The sequence below is a fragment of the Papio anubis genome, chromosome 10 (assembly GCF_008728515.1).
Source record: "Papio anubis isolate 15944 chromosome 10, Panubis1.0, whole genome shotgun sequence".
Taxonomy (NCBI): domain Eukaryota; kingdom Metazoa; phylum Chordata; class Mammalia; order Primates; family Cercopithecidae; genus Papio; species Papio anubis.
Genome location: NC_044985.1, coordinates 87,353,467 through 87,370,677, shown reverse-complemented (window position 1 = coordinate 87,370,677; position 17,211 = coordinate 87,353,467). Strand labels below are relative to the sequence as shown.

Genomic DNA, 17,211 nt, shown 5'->3' with positions numbered 1-17,211 from the left:
TAATAACTCTTGTAAATGAGCATGAACGTGTTCTTTAAGGGGCCCTGGCACTTACCCTCATTGGCTGTTACAAGGTACTGCTGATTCCTGTTAAGCATGAAGTTTCCCTAAGCCAGGGTGTTTTCTGCGCTTACCACGTGGTCTCTTTCCCTTACAATGAGCTATCACTTACGGGCCCAAAAAAAAGGGCCCGTGGTGAGCTGTATGGACTCCCTCTGAAGATGGCATGTCTGATGCTAGCATGCCAGCATGCCCTCTTTTTCTTTATACTAAGAGCTGAGTGAATCTGGCTTCAAGCTATAGTCTGTTGGGTCTTGTGAGTGGATATTAATCTGTACCTGAGACCGCTGCTCGTGGGCAAGTGAGTAAAGGAGGGAATCTGAGAATTAACTGCTTTCTTAAACGTGTTTTCAACCATTCTTCCTGCTTTTAGTCTCAACATCACTTGTCTGCTCTTGCTTCTGGGGACTTCTGAGGTTACACAATATAAATTGAGTGCTCCTCTGCTTTTCTCCAGTGCTGGCCCAGCATTCAGCTTTGCTAAATTGGTTACCACTCAGCCATATGCTTATTTCCCCCTCTTCCCACCCCCATTTTAATCCCTGTGAAACAATGCTTCACAACTTGGGCTACTTTATCCTGCTGGGGATAGGCAACATTTTTGGTTGTCCATCAAAGGAATGTGCTACTACTGGCATCTAGTGGGTAGAGGCCAGAGGTGCTGCTAAACATCCTACAGTGCACAGGACAACCCACACGAAGGATAATTATCTGGCCCAAAATAGTGTCAAGGTTGAGAAACCACATTTTAAATCGTGTGGCACCTGTTAGTCATGATCAGCAAGGTGGCAGTTACGGTATGTTGCATGAAGTTCTTCTGTTGAAAGTTTCTGATAAAGATCAAGAAAGTACCAGCATCAAATCTTCTTAGATTCAAGGAAATATAGGTATCTTTGGCCAGTCCCTTTCTCCTGAACTCCAGGTACATATATTCCATCTCTAATCATTATCTCTATTTGGATGTATAATTGCGCATTACATTTCTCCAGAGAGATAGAACCAATAGGATATGAGTGGGGATTTATTATGGAAATTGACCGACACCATTACAAAGGCTGAGAAGTCATATGACAGGCTGTCTGCAAGCTGGAGACCATAGGATGGTAGTAGTGTGTCTCAGTCCAAGTCAGAAAGCCTCAGAACCAGGAAAGCCCATGGTATAATTATCAGTCTTAGGCTGAAGGCCTGGGTACCCAAGGGAGGCTGCTGGTATAAGGCCTGCGGTACAAAGACTGGAGAGCCTGGAGTTCTGATATCCAAGAGCAGGAGAAGAGTGTCCCATCTCTAGGAAAGAGGGAAGAAAGCACCTTTTCTCTGCCTTTTTTGTTCTATCTGGGGCCCTCAGTCAATTGGATGGTGCCTACCCACAATGACGGTGGGTCTTCCCCACTCAGTCCTGGTTCATACATCATCTCCTCTGGAAACACTCTTCAGAGACTTACCCAGATGCTTTACCAAGTTCTCTAGGTATTCCTTCATCCAGTGAAGTTGATAACCTAAAATTAACCATCACAAGTAGATTGCTCAAATTTAACTGGTCTAAACCTCAAGTTCTGCTCTTTTTCTTCAAACTTATTTCTCCCACTGTCTTCTCTATCTCAATTGATAGATATTCCATCCATTTAGTTCATAAAGCAAACTCCTTGGAGTCTTTATCTACTTATTTTCTTTCTACCTCTCTTCCAATCCAGCAGCAAATTCTGTTGGTCTTATCTTCAGAATATATCTAGAATATGATCACTTTTCACCATCTTCACTGTCACCAAGCCAACTTCATCTTGATCTAGATTTTTGAATAGACTTCCACCTGGTCTTTCTGCATTCACCTTTCCCTTGATGGTCTATTATCCACACTGCAGCCAGAGTGATCCTTTTGAAAGGTAAGTCATATCATCTCTTTTCAAACCTAAAGGCTTTGCATCTCAAAGTATAGCCCAAACCCCTATAATGGCCTATAGAGCCTTGCTTGATCTGCTTTCCTGTTACCACTGACCCTATTTTTCTTCCTTCTGTCCCTTACCCCACTAGCCATACTGTCCCATACTTGTTCTCTTCCAGTAGCCAGAGCCTGCCTCTTAGCCTTTGCACTTACTCAACCCTGCCTAGACGCCCTTTCCCAGTCTTCTGTATAACATACTCCTAGCTACCTTCTGGAATTTGCTCAAGTGTCACTTTCTCATTGAGGCGTTCTTTGATCATGCTATTTAAAAATGGAACTCCCCTTACTCTGCCCTATTATTACCTTTTTGTGTGTTTTGTTTTTTGTTTTTTGTTTTTGAGACAGATTTTCGTTCTGTCACTCAGGCTGGAGTGCAGTGGTGCCATCTTGGCTCACTGTAACCTCTGCTTCCTGGATTCAGTGGATCCTCCTGCCTCAGTTTCCGGAGTAGCTGGGACCTCAGGCATATGACATCATGCCCATTTAATTTTTTAAATTTTTTGAAGAGATGGTGTCTCACTATATTGCCCAGGCACTGTATCGGACTCCTGGGCTCAAGCAATCCCCAAACCTTGGCCTCCAAAAGTGCTAGGATTACAGCTGTGAGCCACCGTGCTCAGCCTTTGATTACTTTTTATCTCTTGTTTTTTTTTTCTCTTTAGTACTTATCTCCATTTAACATACTATATACATTACTTTTTAATTGTCCTCTCCAACTTGAATATAAGCTTCAGGAGGAGAGAGATTTTTCATTTTTTTAATTCCTGATGTACTCATCACATCTAGAACAGTACTTAGCTCATACGCACTCAAATATTTGGCCCGGCGTGGTGACTCACGCCTGTAATCCCAGCGCTTTGGGAGGCCTGAGCAGGTAGATTGAGGTCAGGAGTTCAAGACCAGCCTGACCAATCTGGTGAAACCCCGTCTCTACTAAAAATATAAAAGTTAGCCGAGCTTGGTGCATGCCTGTAATCCCAGCTACTCCGAAGGCTGAAGTAGGAGAATCACTTGAACCCGGGAGCCAAGATTGCACCACTTCGCTCCAGCCTGGGTGACAGAGCGAGACTCTGTCTCAAAAAAAAAAAAAGAAAAAGCACTTAAATATTTGAATGAACAAATATATGCATGTGTTCATTCCACCATTTTAAATCTAGAAGCCTATACTCTAAAATTAGCAGCATTTTTTTTTTCAGGATGATGACTGTGAAGTGTAACATACATAAAAACTCTTTAATAGTGAACTCTTTTTTCATATCTAGGTTCTCTAGAGCCAGTAATTATACTTAACTGTTTAGAGAAACCCAGCATAGAATAGTGGCTTTTACTGACATTTAGTGATACAAATATTGGTTAAAAATACCAATTTGAAATTAATACTGTTTCATCTTGGGGACATGGGTAGTTAAGTTGCCCATCTAAAAGTAATATTGTGGCTCGTCTTTCTGCCTGTCACCATGGACAGGCACAGTCCAATGTAACTTCTCAAAGAGTTTATCTTTATTACCTGCCTTTCTTTTGCTCGGCTTTTGTTAAAATACTGTACTTCGAGCACTTCACATATATTATCTCATTTAAGCCTCACACTATTTCATCAAAGCCAATACTGACGAGATTAAGTGGGTCAAATAACTGAGAAATCTGTGTTTGAGTTCTAAAACCACAACGTTTGCTTCCCAATCTTCATAAAAATCTTAGTGTAGCCGATTGTTAAAAATAATTATTTCCCAAATGAATTATAGAATAACTTCAGTCAATATTATTATAAAGTCTGTCAGCAATAATGACCATATGCCATGTTTTTAAAACTAGAATTCACTGTAGTTGAAATAAATTGTAATAAAGGCTATTTCTCAACCATTACAAAATATGTTGCAACTGATTTACTCATCTTTTTGGTACTTTTATTCCTGTTAACTGATAAAACATCTCAATAGGACAACAGTTTGCAAATTTAAATGGTAATTTCATGTTATAATTTTCATATAAAGTAGGATATTACTAATTAAAGGTTAATGTTAGAATTTACCTTTATTTTTCTGGTGGGATTATTAAATTTTAATAATTTTTTTGAATTTGGAATTTTATACATGTCTGTTTTTAAAATGAAAATACTTTGTAAAGCTATTACTTTATAGCAGATTCAAAGGATTTTTTTCATCATAATATACATAATATAATCATCAAGTTTTCTTAAGATTCAGCAAAACCTTTTGCCAAATTTAAAGGAATAGGTAACGTCGGCGCAGTGACTCACGCCTGTAATCCCAGCACTTTGGGAGGCCAAGGCAGGCGGATCACCTGAGGTCCTGAGTACCAGACCATCCTGGCCAACATGGTGAAACCCCATCTCTACTAAAAATACAAAAATTAGCTGGGCGTGGTGGCCAGCACCTGTAATCCCAGCTACTTGGGAGGCCGAGGCAGGAGAATCACTTGAACCTGGGAGGCAGAGGTTGCAGTGAGCCGAGATGGTGCCACTGTACTCCAGCCTGGGCGACAGTGAGACTCCATTTCAAAAAGTAAAATAAAATAAAATAAAGAAATAGGTATCAGATGAAAAAAGAGGCCGAAGATTTAGTGAAATCCAGGGGAAAAGCCTAATTCACACAAACATGTTTCAAATACATCCCCCCAATAATCACTGGCACATATGCCCTGACTCTTACTGTTTGTGTTTCTTGGAAATCTGTGTGATTTTTTTTTTTTTCCCTGCAGAAGTTAAAAGCATCTTTATTTAGGTTTAGGCCTGTTTTTGTTTTGGGTTTGTGGAGGGCTGGTAAAAGACCGTTTTTTAGACAATCAATACTAGAAATATATTCATCTGGCCGGGTGCAGTGGCTCACGCCCGTAATCCTGATATTTTGGGAGGCCGAGGCAGGCGGATCACTTGAGGTCAGAAGTTTGAGACCAGGCTGGCCAACATGGTGAAACCCCGTCTCTACTAAAAATACAAAAAAAAAAAAAAAAAAAAAAAGCCTGGCATGGTGGCAGATGCCTGTAATCCCAGCTACTCGCGAGGCTGAGGCAGGAGAATCACTTGAATCCAGGAGGCAGAGGTTGCAGTGAGCCAAGGTTACGCCACTGCACTCCATCCTGGGTGACAGAGCGAGACTCCATCTCCAAAAAAAAAAGAAATATATTCATCTATTTAAAATGAATAGGGGCTATAAAACAAAAAGAAATGTTTTTAAAACATTCACAAATTTACTGGCTATATAATATCCAGTAGAAGGAGAGCAGAATAAAGAGGAAAGGGGGCAAAACAGAAAAATTGAGTGCTTGTTCTGTTAGCCATTGTGTTTTATGTCTTAACACACGTTGTGCAGAGCCCAACACCTTGTGGAGGGCACGATTATCCCTTTTTTACAATGGAAGGAACTGAGGTAGAAAGAGACGAAATAACTTGCCCAAGGGTTTGAACTCAAACATACTGGTTGTAGAGCTCATACTACCATATTATGCTACTTCATCACAGAATTGAAGGAAAATCAAGACGAGAGTAGACTAGCCAGTGCTCTCAGAGCCGGACCTAGAGACAGAACTACATAGGCAGGAGAGAAAAAGGCAAAGGAGACGTATGTAATAATATCCCCATCTTGTGGTGGTTTTGTATTTTTTTTAAATATTTTAAGTAAAATTAAGTTAACTTCTAGCTCTAAGCTAAATCTTAAATAAAATTAAGATGAGGGGTGGCGGTTCCCATTCTTAGTAGTAATATTAATCATTCATAATTTTTATGCCAACCTTTGAAGATAAATGCTATGATTATCCCCATTTTGCACATGAGGAAACAGGTTAAATGATAGGCCCAGAATCACCTTGCCAATAAATGGCCAAGCTGGGGCTTGAACCCAGGCACTCTAGCACTGGGGTCTCCATTCTTAACCATCATGCTATTCTTACTTTCGACATACGATTTGTGGAAAATGCATACACGTGTTAGTAAAGATGATGGAAATCTATTTTATTGAAACACTAATGAGTGGTCATAAGCCTCCACTTCTTTCCGGTTGTAATCTAAAGTGTTAGCTATCACAAGGAAGTGTTTTATTTGTAACCACTACTTTGGTACAAGGCCATTTCTTTATAATGGTTTGGCTCCTATGTTCAGATAAATGGTTTTTATTTATTTTATTTATTTTTTGAGACAGGGTCTCACTCTTTCACCTAGGCTGGAGTGCAGTGGCGCAATCTCAGTTCACTGCAGTCTCCACCTCCTGGGTTCAAACGATTCTCGTGTCTCAGCCTCCCTAGTAGCTGTGACTATAGGCGTGCACCACCACACCTGGCTTGTCTTTGTATGTTTTGTAGAGACGGAGTTTCACCCTGTTGACCAGGCTGGTCTCGAACTCCTAACCTCAAACGATTCACCCGCCTGGGCCTCCCAAAGTGCTGGGATTACAGGCGTGAGCCACTGCGGCTGGCCAGATCAATGCTTTTTAATATGTGCATTCCCACCTCACCCCAAGGACTCTGGCTTGTAAATGGCACTTTGTTTTAACATGTTATAGATTCAGTTCAAGAAAGTAGTGGTTCATAACTTTGCAGAGATTTGTGGTGAGTTTTTGTAAGATTGATAGAAAGTTTTTATCAAACAAAATGACACAACACTTTGTAATACAAATGAAAGTTTCAAAACTGAGAAAATTTATAGCAAAATTTATACAGAGAATTGACCTTTAAATTCATTTTTTTCCCCGTGGGAGACTCACTAGACATTTTTTGTTACATATTTTGATTTATGAAAGTAGTGATAAAGAGTAGGCAAAGATTAGACTTGGAGCAGATAATATTTTTTGGTAAGAAAATAGGTACTTTATGGAAATGGACCTAATTAACATTAAAAAGCTATATTATTCCATAATCCCTTTTTATTCATGTTAATGTAACATAAATTTTTAATCTTTGTTTATTTACTATTTTGTATTGTTTTTGTCATTTCATATATATCCTTTTCTGGTAAGGGTATACTGCGTAATAGCTATAGTATTCCATTGTACTGTTTTACATTTAACATCTCTTGTTGAATACTTCAGATTTAATTTTTCTTTTCTTTTTTTTTTTTTTTTTTTTTTTTTTTTTTTGAGACAATCTCGCTCTGTTGCCCAGGCTGGAGTGCAATGGCGCCATCTTGGCTCACTGCAACCTCTGGCCCCCGGGTTCAAGCAATTCTCCTGCCTCAGCTTCCGGAGTAGCTGGGTGGGACTACAGGCACAAGCCACCACTCCTGGCTATTTTTTGTAATTTTAGTAGAAACGGGATTTCACTATGTTGGCCAGGCTCGTCTCGAACTTCTGACCTCAAGTGATCTGCCTGCCTCAGCCTCCCAAAGGGCTGGGATTACAGACGTGAGCCACCACGCCCAGCCCAGATTTAGGTTTTTAAAAAGTTTAACCAGTAAGCATTTGGAAATATGATGGACACTTGTGCACGATTGAGTCTAGAAAGAAGTGATTTTTTTAAAAAAATTATTTTGAAATATTATACTTACAAAACCTTTAAAGAATAGTACAAAGAACTCATGAAATTCATTAGCCATGTAATTTTTAACATTTTACCACATTATTGTGCTATGTCTGTATTTATGTTTCCTGAATCCTTTGGGAGTTGGTTGCATTTATCATTCCCTTATATTCCTTAATACTTCAGTATCTGTTTCCTAAGAAAAGGGACACTGGCAGTATAGATTTGATGGGCCTCCTGTTGATGTAGTAATTGAAACAGTATGTTTAATGAGAAAATACAGAGGGAAAAACAAAAACCATCTTGATCTGGTTTCAAGCATGTGGCATGAAGGTCAAGTAGAAAGTTATTCATACATTCTGTAAATATTTGAGTGCCTAGGCACTGTGGTGGGATGTAAGGGATAAAACTGGAATATAATACACAATGTTGGCCAGGCGCAGTGGCTCATGCCTGTAATCCCAGAACTTTTGGAAGTGGAGGTGGGTGGATCTCTTGAGGTCAGGAGTTCAAGACCAGCCTCGCCAACCTGGTGACATCCCATCTCTACTAAAAGTACAAAACTAGCCAGGCATGATGGCGAGCGCCTGTAATCCCAGCTACTCGGGAGGCTGAGGCAGGAAAATTGCTTGAACCCGGAAGGCAGAGGTTGTAGTGAGCTGAGATCATGCCACTGCACTCCAGTCCAGGCGACAGAGTGAGACTCCATCTCAAAAACAACAACAACAAAAAACAATGTCCTTATGAAGTGATAATTTATTGTATAGAGGGGTGCAGGGGAGGATATAGACAACCAGACAAGTGATTTTGGTACAGTATGGTAGAAACTATGATGGAAAAAACAGAAAACCTTTTTCATTAAAAAGTTCTTGATGACTTTGAGAATGAATTACAGAATACATTATAACTCAAAGGATGAAGGCTTTAGGAAAGAAAGATTGCAAGAAATTAAGGGATAAATGAGTGGTTGGGAAGTGGAGGAGGCACCTTCTAGCATGAATTCAGGGAATTTGGCAGTGGAGAGGAGAAACAGTTTAACAAGAGGACAGTACCCAGAATTGAACCCTTTCCTCTTCTCCTCAGCCTCAATGGACTGATCTAGTTAAGTATCAGAGACTAAAGATACTCTCTCTTTAGGAGGGGGAATGAATGAGATCTAGAACATGCTTGGCTTTGGAAGGGGAAACAAAACACATTTATTCATCTAGAATTTGAGGGAAGAATAAAAATATGGGTATAATTACAAGGTACATTCTAATGAAGATCCTCATGATAAATGGGTTTAGCTTTCTCACATGGAGGGAAGTGCAGTCATATGAAGAGAGGGAAGAGGGAAGCTAGAAGCTTGAAGAACATAGAGACTTAGAACAGGCATAACATAAGGGGAAAAATTAAGAGCACTGCCAAACAGTGGTTAAGGGCCAGTTGAGGTTTATTAGCATGAATTGGTATTGGATATAATGTTTCTGCACAGTTATTTCATAGAACTCTACTGTCCAGAAGTGGAGTGAGGTTATCCTTAAATTATCAAGGGTTAGGATCATCTGGGTCTTAACCTTTATAATTTTTGCATCTAAGAGAATGAAAGGTAATTGCATGCAACTTTTCATTACTATTTTGTTTCATTACTGTTTTGTTTCACTTCATTGATCTTTTTCTCTTCCTGCATGTTAATGAGAGCTGCCCGTTTCACCTCCTTTACCTATCATTTTCTTCCTTACTGCATTTTCACAGCATGCTATTTCTCTGAGATGTTCCAGCAAGCAGGCCAAGCGTCATATTGACTTCACAGACGAACAGGCTGAGCTGACACCTGTAAGTTCTATAAACATGCCATGGCGTGACTTAATGAAGAGGAAAGCATTCGTTAGAACTCCAAATGATGAAACCTTTTCATATAACTTCAGTTTTTCAAATAAAAATTAAACCAAACTTAATAAATTAGCAAAAACAAATAAGCAACTTTAGATAGGGTACCATTGAGTAATACTCCTGGTATGATTATGTAGGTGGTAGCATAATTGATGTAGATAATTTTTGTTTTAGAACCTGAAACAACATGCCTTCTTTATTCTGAAACTAAGAGCTTTTGTAAATTTCTTAAGATACTAACAAATTTAATTGTTCTTTACAGCAGAGATACCAAATGGAATGATTCTTCTGCACTGATGCTTAACTGAAAGCCTAGTTTCTTTCTTAATAAAATGTATTCTTTGGTCAGTGATTGGCAAATCTGGATGCTTCAGAGGTGTACTATTCTATATGGTAGCCACTAGCCACATGTTCCTATTAAGTATTTAAAATGTGGTTACTCCAAATTGTGGTGTGCTGTAAGGAAAAAATACATACTGGACTTCAAAGACTTACTATGAAACAAAAATGTAAAAAAATCTCATGTCCGAGTGTGTTGGCTCATACCTGTAATCCCAGCACTTTGGGAGGCCGAGGCAGGCAGATTACTTGAGGCCAGGAGTTCAAGACCAGCCTGGCCAACATGGTGAAACCCCGTTTCTACTAAAAATACAAAAATTAGCTAGGCGTGGTGGCACATGCCTGTAATCCCAGCTATTCAGGAGGCTGAGGCAGAAAAATTGCTTGAACTCAAGAGGCGGAGGCTGCAGTGAGGCAAGATCACAGCAGTGAGCTGAGATCACACCACTGTACTTCAGCCTGAGTGACGGAGCAAGACTCAAAAAACAAAAACCACAAAATTTATTTGTATTAATTACTTGTTAAAATCTCAGATATTTTTGGTTAACTAAAATACATGAACATTTCAGTGTTTTCTTTTTATACTTTCTAAAATTAGTGTGGCTAACAGAAAATGTTAAATTACCTTTGTGATGATTTCTAACACCATCTTTACTGTTCAAGTGAAATTTGTAAATAATATAACCTACTTACATACCTACTTTTTATATGAATGTAATGCCCCAACACCTATGAAGGAGAAATATTGAAAATGTAATTTATAATAAAGTAATATATCTGTTTCAGTATGTAAATACTTAGCTGCCACTATTAAAAGACATAATGAAGTAGTCAAACCTTACACCTACCTACAATCAAGAACTTTGGGTTTAAGAGAAGTGAGATCAGAAGGCTTTTTTTTTTTTTTAAAGAAGTATAGGAAAAAGAACAGAAATATAAGTGGACCCTAGAAGTGAAACATGTTATGATAAGTGATAGCAGATGTGTGACATACTTGTATATACTATGAGAAAAAGGGAAATAATCTTAATTGAAGTAGGAATAATGTGCTGAGACAGTTTATAGGCAAGTAGAGAAAATGGGAACATGTAAAATTCTTGCAAATGAGATAAGATTATTTGTAATTGTAGTGACAAAATAATTTCAGGGTTATAATGTGGGATGAGATGGTAGTAATAAAATCATTTGATACCTGATTTTTTACAGTGTAGATTTTTCATCATGCTATATATTTTATTTCTTTAAGGTGGAGTCTTGCTCTGTTGCTAAAGCTATAGTACAGTGGTGCCATCTTTTATAGTCAGTGGTGCTGACTGCAATCTCTGCCTCCCGGGTTCAAACGATTCTCCTGCCTCAGCCTCCCAAGTAGCTGGGACTACAGGAGTGCGCCACCACACCTGGCTAATTTTGTATTTTTAGTTTTGCCATGTTGGCCAGGCTGGTCTCAAACTCCTGACCTCAAGTGATCCACCTGCCTCAGCCTCCCAGAGTGCTGGGATTATAGGCGTGAGCCACCACTCCTGGCCTTCTGTGCTATATATTTTAAATATGACAACAGTAGTATGAAATATTTTAAAACAATTTTTACTAATAAAGTTAATTTCATGTTTTCACTAATTTAATATTATTTAGCTTTTAACTTACATTTGCTGGCATGTGACAGAGTGTACACTGCCAGTTGTGGTACTGGCAACTCTTATTTCAAGCTAGTTTTCCATTGGTGAAATTATTTTCCAACATTATGAACAGCTCTTTGTAAACTCAGAACAAAAGAAAGTGCAGACTTCTTTCAATTTATTTTAGAGGGTAATAGCACTCCTGGAAAATTCATTCAATATTAAAATCATGCAAAAACACTTTTTAGATGTAAAATGAAATTAGATTCTAAGCTCAGATTGTTGTAAACAAGATTTCCCATCTCTACGACTCTCCATATAAGGACATTTAACAATCACGTGGAATGTGGGACTTTTGTTGTTATTGACATTGTACCATGCTCGCAAGGCATCTAGCATTTTTGACTTCCCAATAAATACCAGTAACTCTCCCTCTCCTCTTCATTGTGGCAGCCCAGAATGTCCTCAACATTTTCTGAAATTCCTGCTTGATAGCAGAACTACCCTCTTTTGAGAACCATTGGTCTCAAATATCCCTTTGCCCTCTGTTTCTACTCTGCCACACTCCCTCACACCGCGACCCCAGCAGCCTCTTAATTATCCTCCAGGACTGTAGCTTTTTCAGAATTACTTTATTAAGCCCCTAATTTGGGGTTAGATACTTGTCTCCTTGCTCACCTACCACTTAACACACTGTTTTGTAGTTGCAAGTTGGTCTGCATCTGCCTATTAGACTACATTCTGTGAGGCAAGGAATGCCCATCTTGGTCACCTTTGCATCTCTAATGCTGGCATGGTTCCACGCTCAAAAGTTAGAGCCTAAAAAATGGTTGAATAAATGAAGAGGAAAAGAGAGAAATAAAATAAATCAATAAAATGGATTAAAAATAAACTCCTGACTTTGTGTCTATAGTTGGTAAATAAAAGAAAATATAAGAAGGCCCTGTTTATATAAAGCTGTATGCATTTTTGTTAACTCGCAACGTAAACCAAGACTGAAGGCTGATTGGATGCCATGCCCAAACCATAATTTTTTTTTTAACTAAACGTTTAAAATATATTTCTAAACAGACTGGCCTTACTCAGTCACAGTAACTGCTGATCTCCATAGCAGAGCAACCCACAAAGACACAGCCCTAATTTTTTCCCCTGTAATCAAGGGTGAAAAATACACAACTTGTTTCTGACCCAAAACCACAATTTCTGCAGTTTAAAATGTTTCACTGATAATATGGCCCTGGTAGAAATTATGTAGTTTTAAAACCACATAATTTACTCTCCTTAGTCCTTCAGCTGTGCAGCACTCTTCTCATCCTTCTTGCTTCCTTCCAGTTACCAGTTTCACCCCACCCTGTCCCTTTTTTCTGAAGAGCAAGGAATTCTAGGATCAATGTTATGACTGGTACCAGTTGGAGGAAGATACTTTATTTTTTGAGACAAGGTCTCGCTCTGTTGCCCAGGCTGGAATGCAGTGGCATAATCCTAGCTCACTGCAGCCTTAAGCTCCTGGGCTCAAAAGTGTTCCTCCTATCTAAGCCTCCTGAGTAGCTGGGATTATAGTTCAAGCCACCATGCCCAGTGGAGTCTGCTGCTTCTGGTTTCTATATGTTTGTTGTTTCTGCTACAAATAGCCTATAGTTTGAATAGAACCTGGAGATCTGGCCTTCCTCACTGCTAGTAACTAAATAGTGAATAGCTACATAACCATCCACGCGGGATATGATTTATGATCATGTTTAGCTATTGTTTGTGGTCTCATTTTTTGAATGTGGCATATTTTGGGACCACCAACCATAACAATTACCCTCTTTTTATTTGAAGCTATTTAAATATCTTAATATTTCAAAATAGACTTCTATTTCTATGTCATTAAACAGATACAGTTAAATATCATTGCCTCATACTTACCAAATTATCAGTTTTTTTGGTGACTTAAAGTCTTGAGGTCATGAGTTTGAGAGCCGATGAAATCTTGTGGTTTTTTTTTAAGAGCTTAAATTTGAATTTGATATTTGGAATTACATTTACCAAATCATACTTTGTTTTGATGGCCTGAGGCAGATTTTATTTTTTTAAATTTGAAATATAATTATCTGAATATAGATAATCTACTCACTTGGAGATCATTTTTCTAAAAAAGTAACTTTTATAAGATAAGTAGCAGTAAGTTTTCAAGAAAGTAATTTCTTAAAATACATGTTACATGTTTTACATAGTAATTGTGTAACTACATTTTTCTTCATTATATTTGAATAGCTAAAAATGAATGGGAATAAGAGCAATGAAAGTTATAGTTGCTCTTTTATTTTTAAGTGAAACCAAGTTTATTAAAGAAGTAAAGAAACGTGGCTGGGCACAGTGGCTCACACCTATAATCTCAGCACTTTGGGAGGCCAAGCCGGGCGGATCACCTGAGGTCAGGAGTTCAAGACCAGCCTGGCCAACATGGCGAAACTCTGTCTCTACTAAAAATACAAAATTAGCTGGGTGTGATGGCCCGTGCCTGTGATCCCACCTACTTAGAAGGCTGAGGCAGGAGAATTGCTTGAAGCTGGGAGGCGGAGGTTGCAGTGAACTGAGATTACATCACTGCATTCCAGTCTGGGTGAGAGAGGGAGACTCTGTCCTAAAAAAAAATAAAAATAAGAGAACTAAAGAAACCAAAGAATGGCTACTCTTGTAAATTGTGCTTTTTGTTCTTTGTTTTTCCCAGTTCCCTCCCTCCTTGGCTGAGCATTAACCTCAAACTAAATTGAATTTTCAGAAATTACTACTTACCTAGTGTCTTTATGGAGAAGCCAATCAGTCTTACCTTTAAGAGGACTACACAATCTAGTTAAATGAGGACCTAGGGATAGTCTTCTATGTTCTTGTTATTGTTTGACTTTGTTAGTGCTAATCTTGATGAATATGTCCAATTAAAAAAAATTGGACATTAGGTTTTTTTTTTTTTTTTTTAGTAAGGAATGGGTGAGAGGGGCAGGTATGCTTATAAAGTTTACCTTGCATTAAAACACAGCTTTAAAAATGCAGGCAATAAAATACCATATAGCAAGCTTAGCATAGTATAGATGTAAGCAAAGATTGTATTGTCTTCTGTAACATGTTTTTAATCTTGAAGTAGTGTATTTTATCTATGACCATGTATGTACTTTCTTTTTTTTTTCCTTGAGACAAGAGTTTCACTTGTTGCCCAGGCTGGAGTGCAGTGGCACAATTTCAGCTCACTGCAACCTCTGCCTCCCAAGTTCGAGCAATTCTCCTGCCATAGCCTCCTGAGTGGCTGGGATTACCGGGTCCTGCCAGCACACCCAGCTAATTTTTGTATTTTTAGTAGAGATGGGGTTTCACCATGTTGACCAGGCTGGTCATAAACTCCTGATCTCAGGAGATCTGCCTGCCTAGGCCTCCCAAAGTTCTAGGGACCATGTACTTTCTTATAGGGGGTGCTGCTCCAGTATTTGCATTAGTTTCTTTCCAAAGAATTTCCAAGAATAACTTGACCTATATTTACGTTTATAAAATATAACAGAATATTTTCTATACTTTTACTCAGCTGTATTGTACGTTTTTTTAAATGGTGATTAGTAACTATGTACTGTTAAATACTAATTTGGAATTTTTTCATGAGAGGCCAGTCCAAATTACCTGTATATATCAAAACAACTACAATTTAAGGATAAATAAAATACAATTGTATTATCTTACAACATGTTACCGTGAAAAGTTACTAAGGGGAGAATGATAAGTTCCATACCATTTACAAATTATTTTCACGAAAACAATTACTTGAATTAATTTAAGTGTGTGACGCTTCTGAATATTTTGTTCATGTCATTCATTTGCTCTGCAAATTCTTTACTGTGCAGTGTACTCCTATTTTTATTCTGATAATAATGAGTGGGTTAATAAAGTTTTACTGAAAACAGGTGTATCCATTAGGCAAAATATTGATGAATATTTTTCCTCTTGGTGCAGCTATCATTGAATTGACCAGAAATACTTGAAGAAGCTTTTAAAAATGATGTCATCTTATTCTAATCAAAATATGCTATTTAAAGCCATATAGGTCTTGATAGGCTTTAACAAGAGAAAGGAAGTTTAGTCATTGGTTTCTGACATGCATTTATTTGTGTGCTGTGCACAGCGTTCTTGAGCATTGGCCTAGAAGGCAGACTGGCTCTGCAGTCTTTGCATGTACTACCCATTTCCCAAAGAGGGAGGGATCAGCAGGAGTCAGCTGGGACATGCCTATGGGCACGGTGATGTCTTTACTTCCCTGCTCCTTTTCTTTTTCTTTTTTTACATTTTCTTTGTGGACATATTTCACTCAACTTAGGGAAAAGATATGAGATTAATTATAGAGAATCATTCTTGCTTTGTCTGCTTTATGTTTTAAACACATAAAACCTCCACTGACTTCTGTTATTGCCTTTTTTTTGTTTTTGTTTTTCTCTTTTCTGAACAAGCACTCCTATCTGGACAGGGAAACCTCCCTTCTTCTGAGAAACATTGCAGGAAAACCTTCTCACTTGCTGACCAAGGTGATACTTCTTTCCACATGCATGTAACTGTTTACTGCCTTGTAGGTAGAATATGATTTCTGTTTTTGCTCATGCTCTTATATTATTATTCTAGCATCTTTGTCATTAATAGAGATACTTTTTCTTTTACAGACGGTAATTATTTACTGATCTTAATGACTGTCAGGCAATATTGAGAGTATAAAATATATTCAGTAATTTTCACTAGTTTTTAAACTTTTGTAAATGCCTAATTTTCCCAAGTGTGTTGCACCTTTTCTAGTTTGACACTATCGCATTTTAAAGTCTAAAAAGCGTTGCTTTTACTACTAATGGTTGTCCATACTCTGGGTTTCTTTAGCAACCTTTGCTTCCTAGTTTTTATTTATATTATCACCTCCTCGTTTAATTAAAACATTTACTCATGTAAACAGAATCTTAGTTAATATTAACTTAGTCAAATTGGAAGAGGAAGCTGCAATTTTAATTGCCCGGTTCTCTGCCCTTTGAATGTTTTGAATCAGTTCAGCGAGATTTTCACTGGGCTGGTATTTTATATCCATTTAAAATATTTTAGCCATTGTCATTAACTAGGGAATAATACAGTAGGGAAGCTTGAATTGCTTTCTACCTCTTTTTAAGTCATGCTTTTATTTCATTAGCTTATTTAAATAATGTTATATTCAAGAATATCAGACTTATTTCTGAAAAATATACATAGTTATGGGTAATGTCCCTAAGTTGTTGTTACTGTATCTGAGGTTTGTTTGCTTTAATTTCTTTCTAACCTTGTATATTTATAAAAGAAGATGGTAAACCAAAATGAAAATCTCCCCAAGAAGCAGCTCAAAGAAAAGACCCTTTAACAAAGTCAGCAGTGGGACCCTCTCTCAACCCTGAGTTTCTGTTCTTAAAGCAGATCTATGCGTGCTGGTAGAAATTTAAAGATCAGGGAAGTGTAGAAGTCTAAGCTGGTCATAGCTCTTTTTCCCTTTTCCTCAGCTGTCCCCTCTTCGTTCTTTATTTACTCTCTTTCCCTAGACTCCACACATGTATCTTCAACTAGGATCTCTATTTTAGATGGATCTGTCTCCCAAGAGCACATTTCCAAACAGCTGTTAGGCATTTCCTGGAAGACCACCAACATCTTACAAGCACCTTAAATCCCACAGGTGTTTAGCTTACCTCCATTATCCCTGGGCTCCATAATTTATATCAGTCATCATCTCTTCTGTTTCTGTTTAGGATGCTGACATTCTCCTAATTACCAGGTTTGAACCCTCTGATCATCTTTGCTACCTTTCTTCTCATTTAATGTCTCCAATTTCTAATGAAGCTTGTCTTAATCTGCAGGATTTACTGAGCTCACCCATTTGTTGCATTCCCATTACCACCA

General features: G+C 38.1%; 1 protein-coding gene across 8 annotated transcripts in view; it reads left to right on the top strand.

The window, feature by feature from the left end:
• The window catches only part of RAPH1 (Ras association (RalGDS/AF-6) and pleckstrin homology domains 1), a 107,864-nt gene that overhangs the window by 54,619 nt on the left and 36,034 nt on the right, over positions 1 to 17,211 (top strand). For 5 of the 8 annotated variants that reach the window (XM_009182837.4, XM_021923896.2, XM_031651472.1 and 2 more), the window contains 2 exons: positions 9,200 to 9,280; positions 15,762 to 15,836. The exons of 1 other annotated variant lie outside the window; for it this stretch is intronic. In XM_009182837.4, the coding sequence (XP_009181101.1) occupies positions 9,200 to 9,280; positions 15,762 to 15,836 (156 nt within the window). The remainder of the gene's footprint in view (positions 1 to 9,199; positions 9,281 to 15,761; positions 15,837 to 17,211) is intronic. 2 more of the 8 variants (XM_021923898.2, XM_021923897.2) reach the window with 2 other exon arrangements.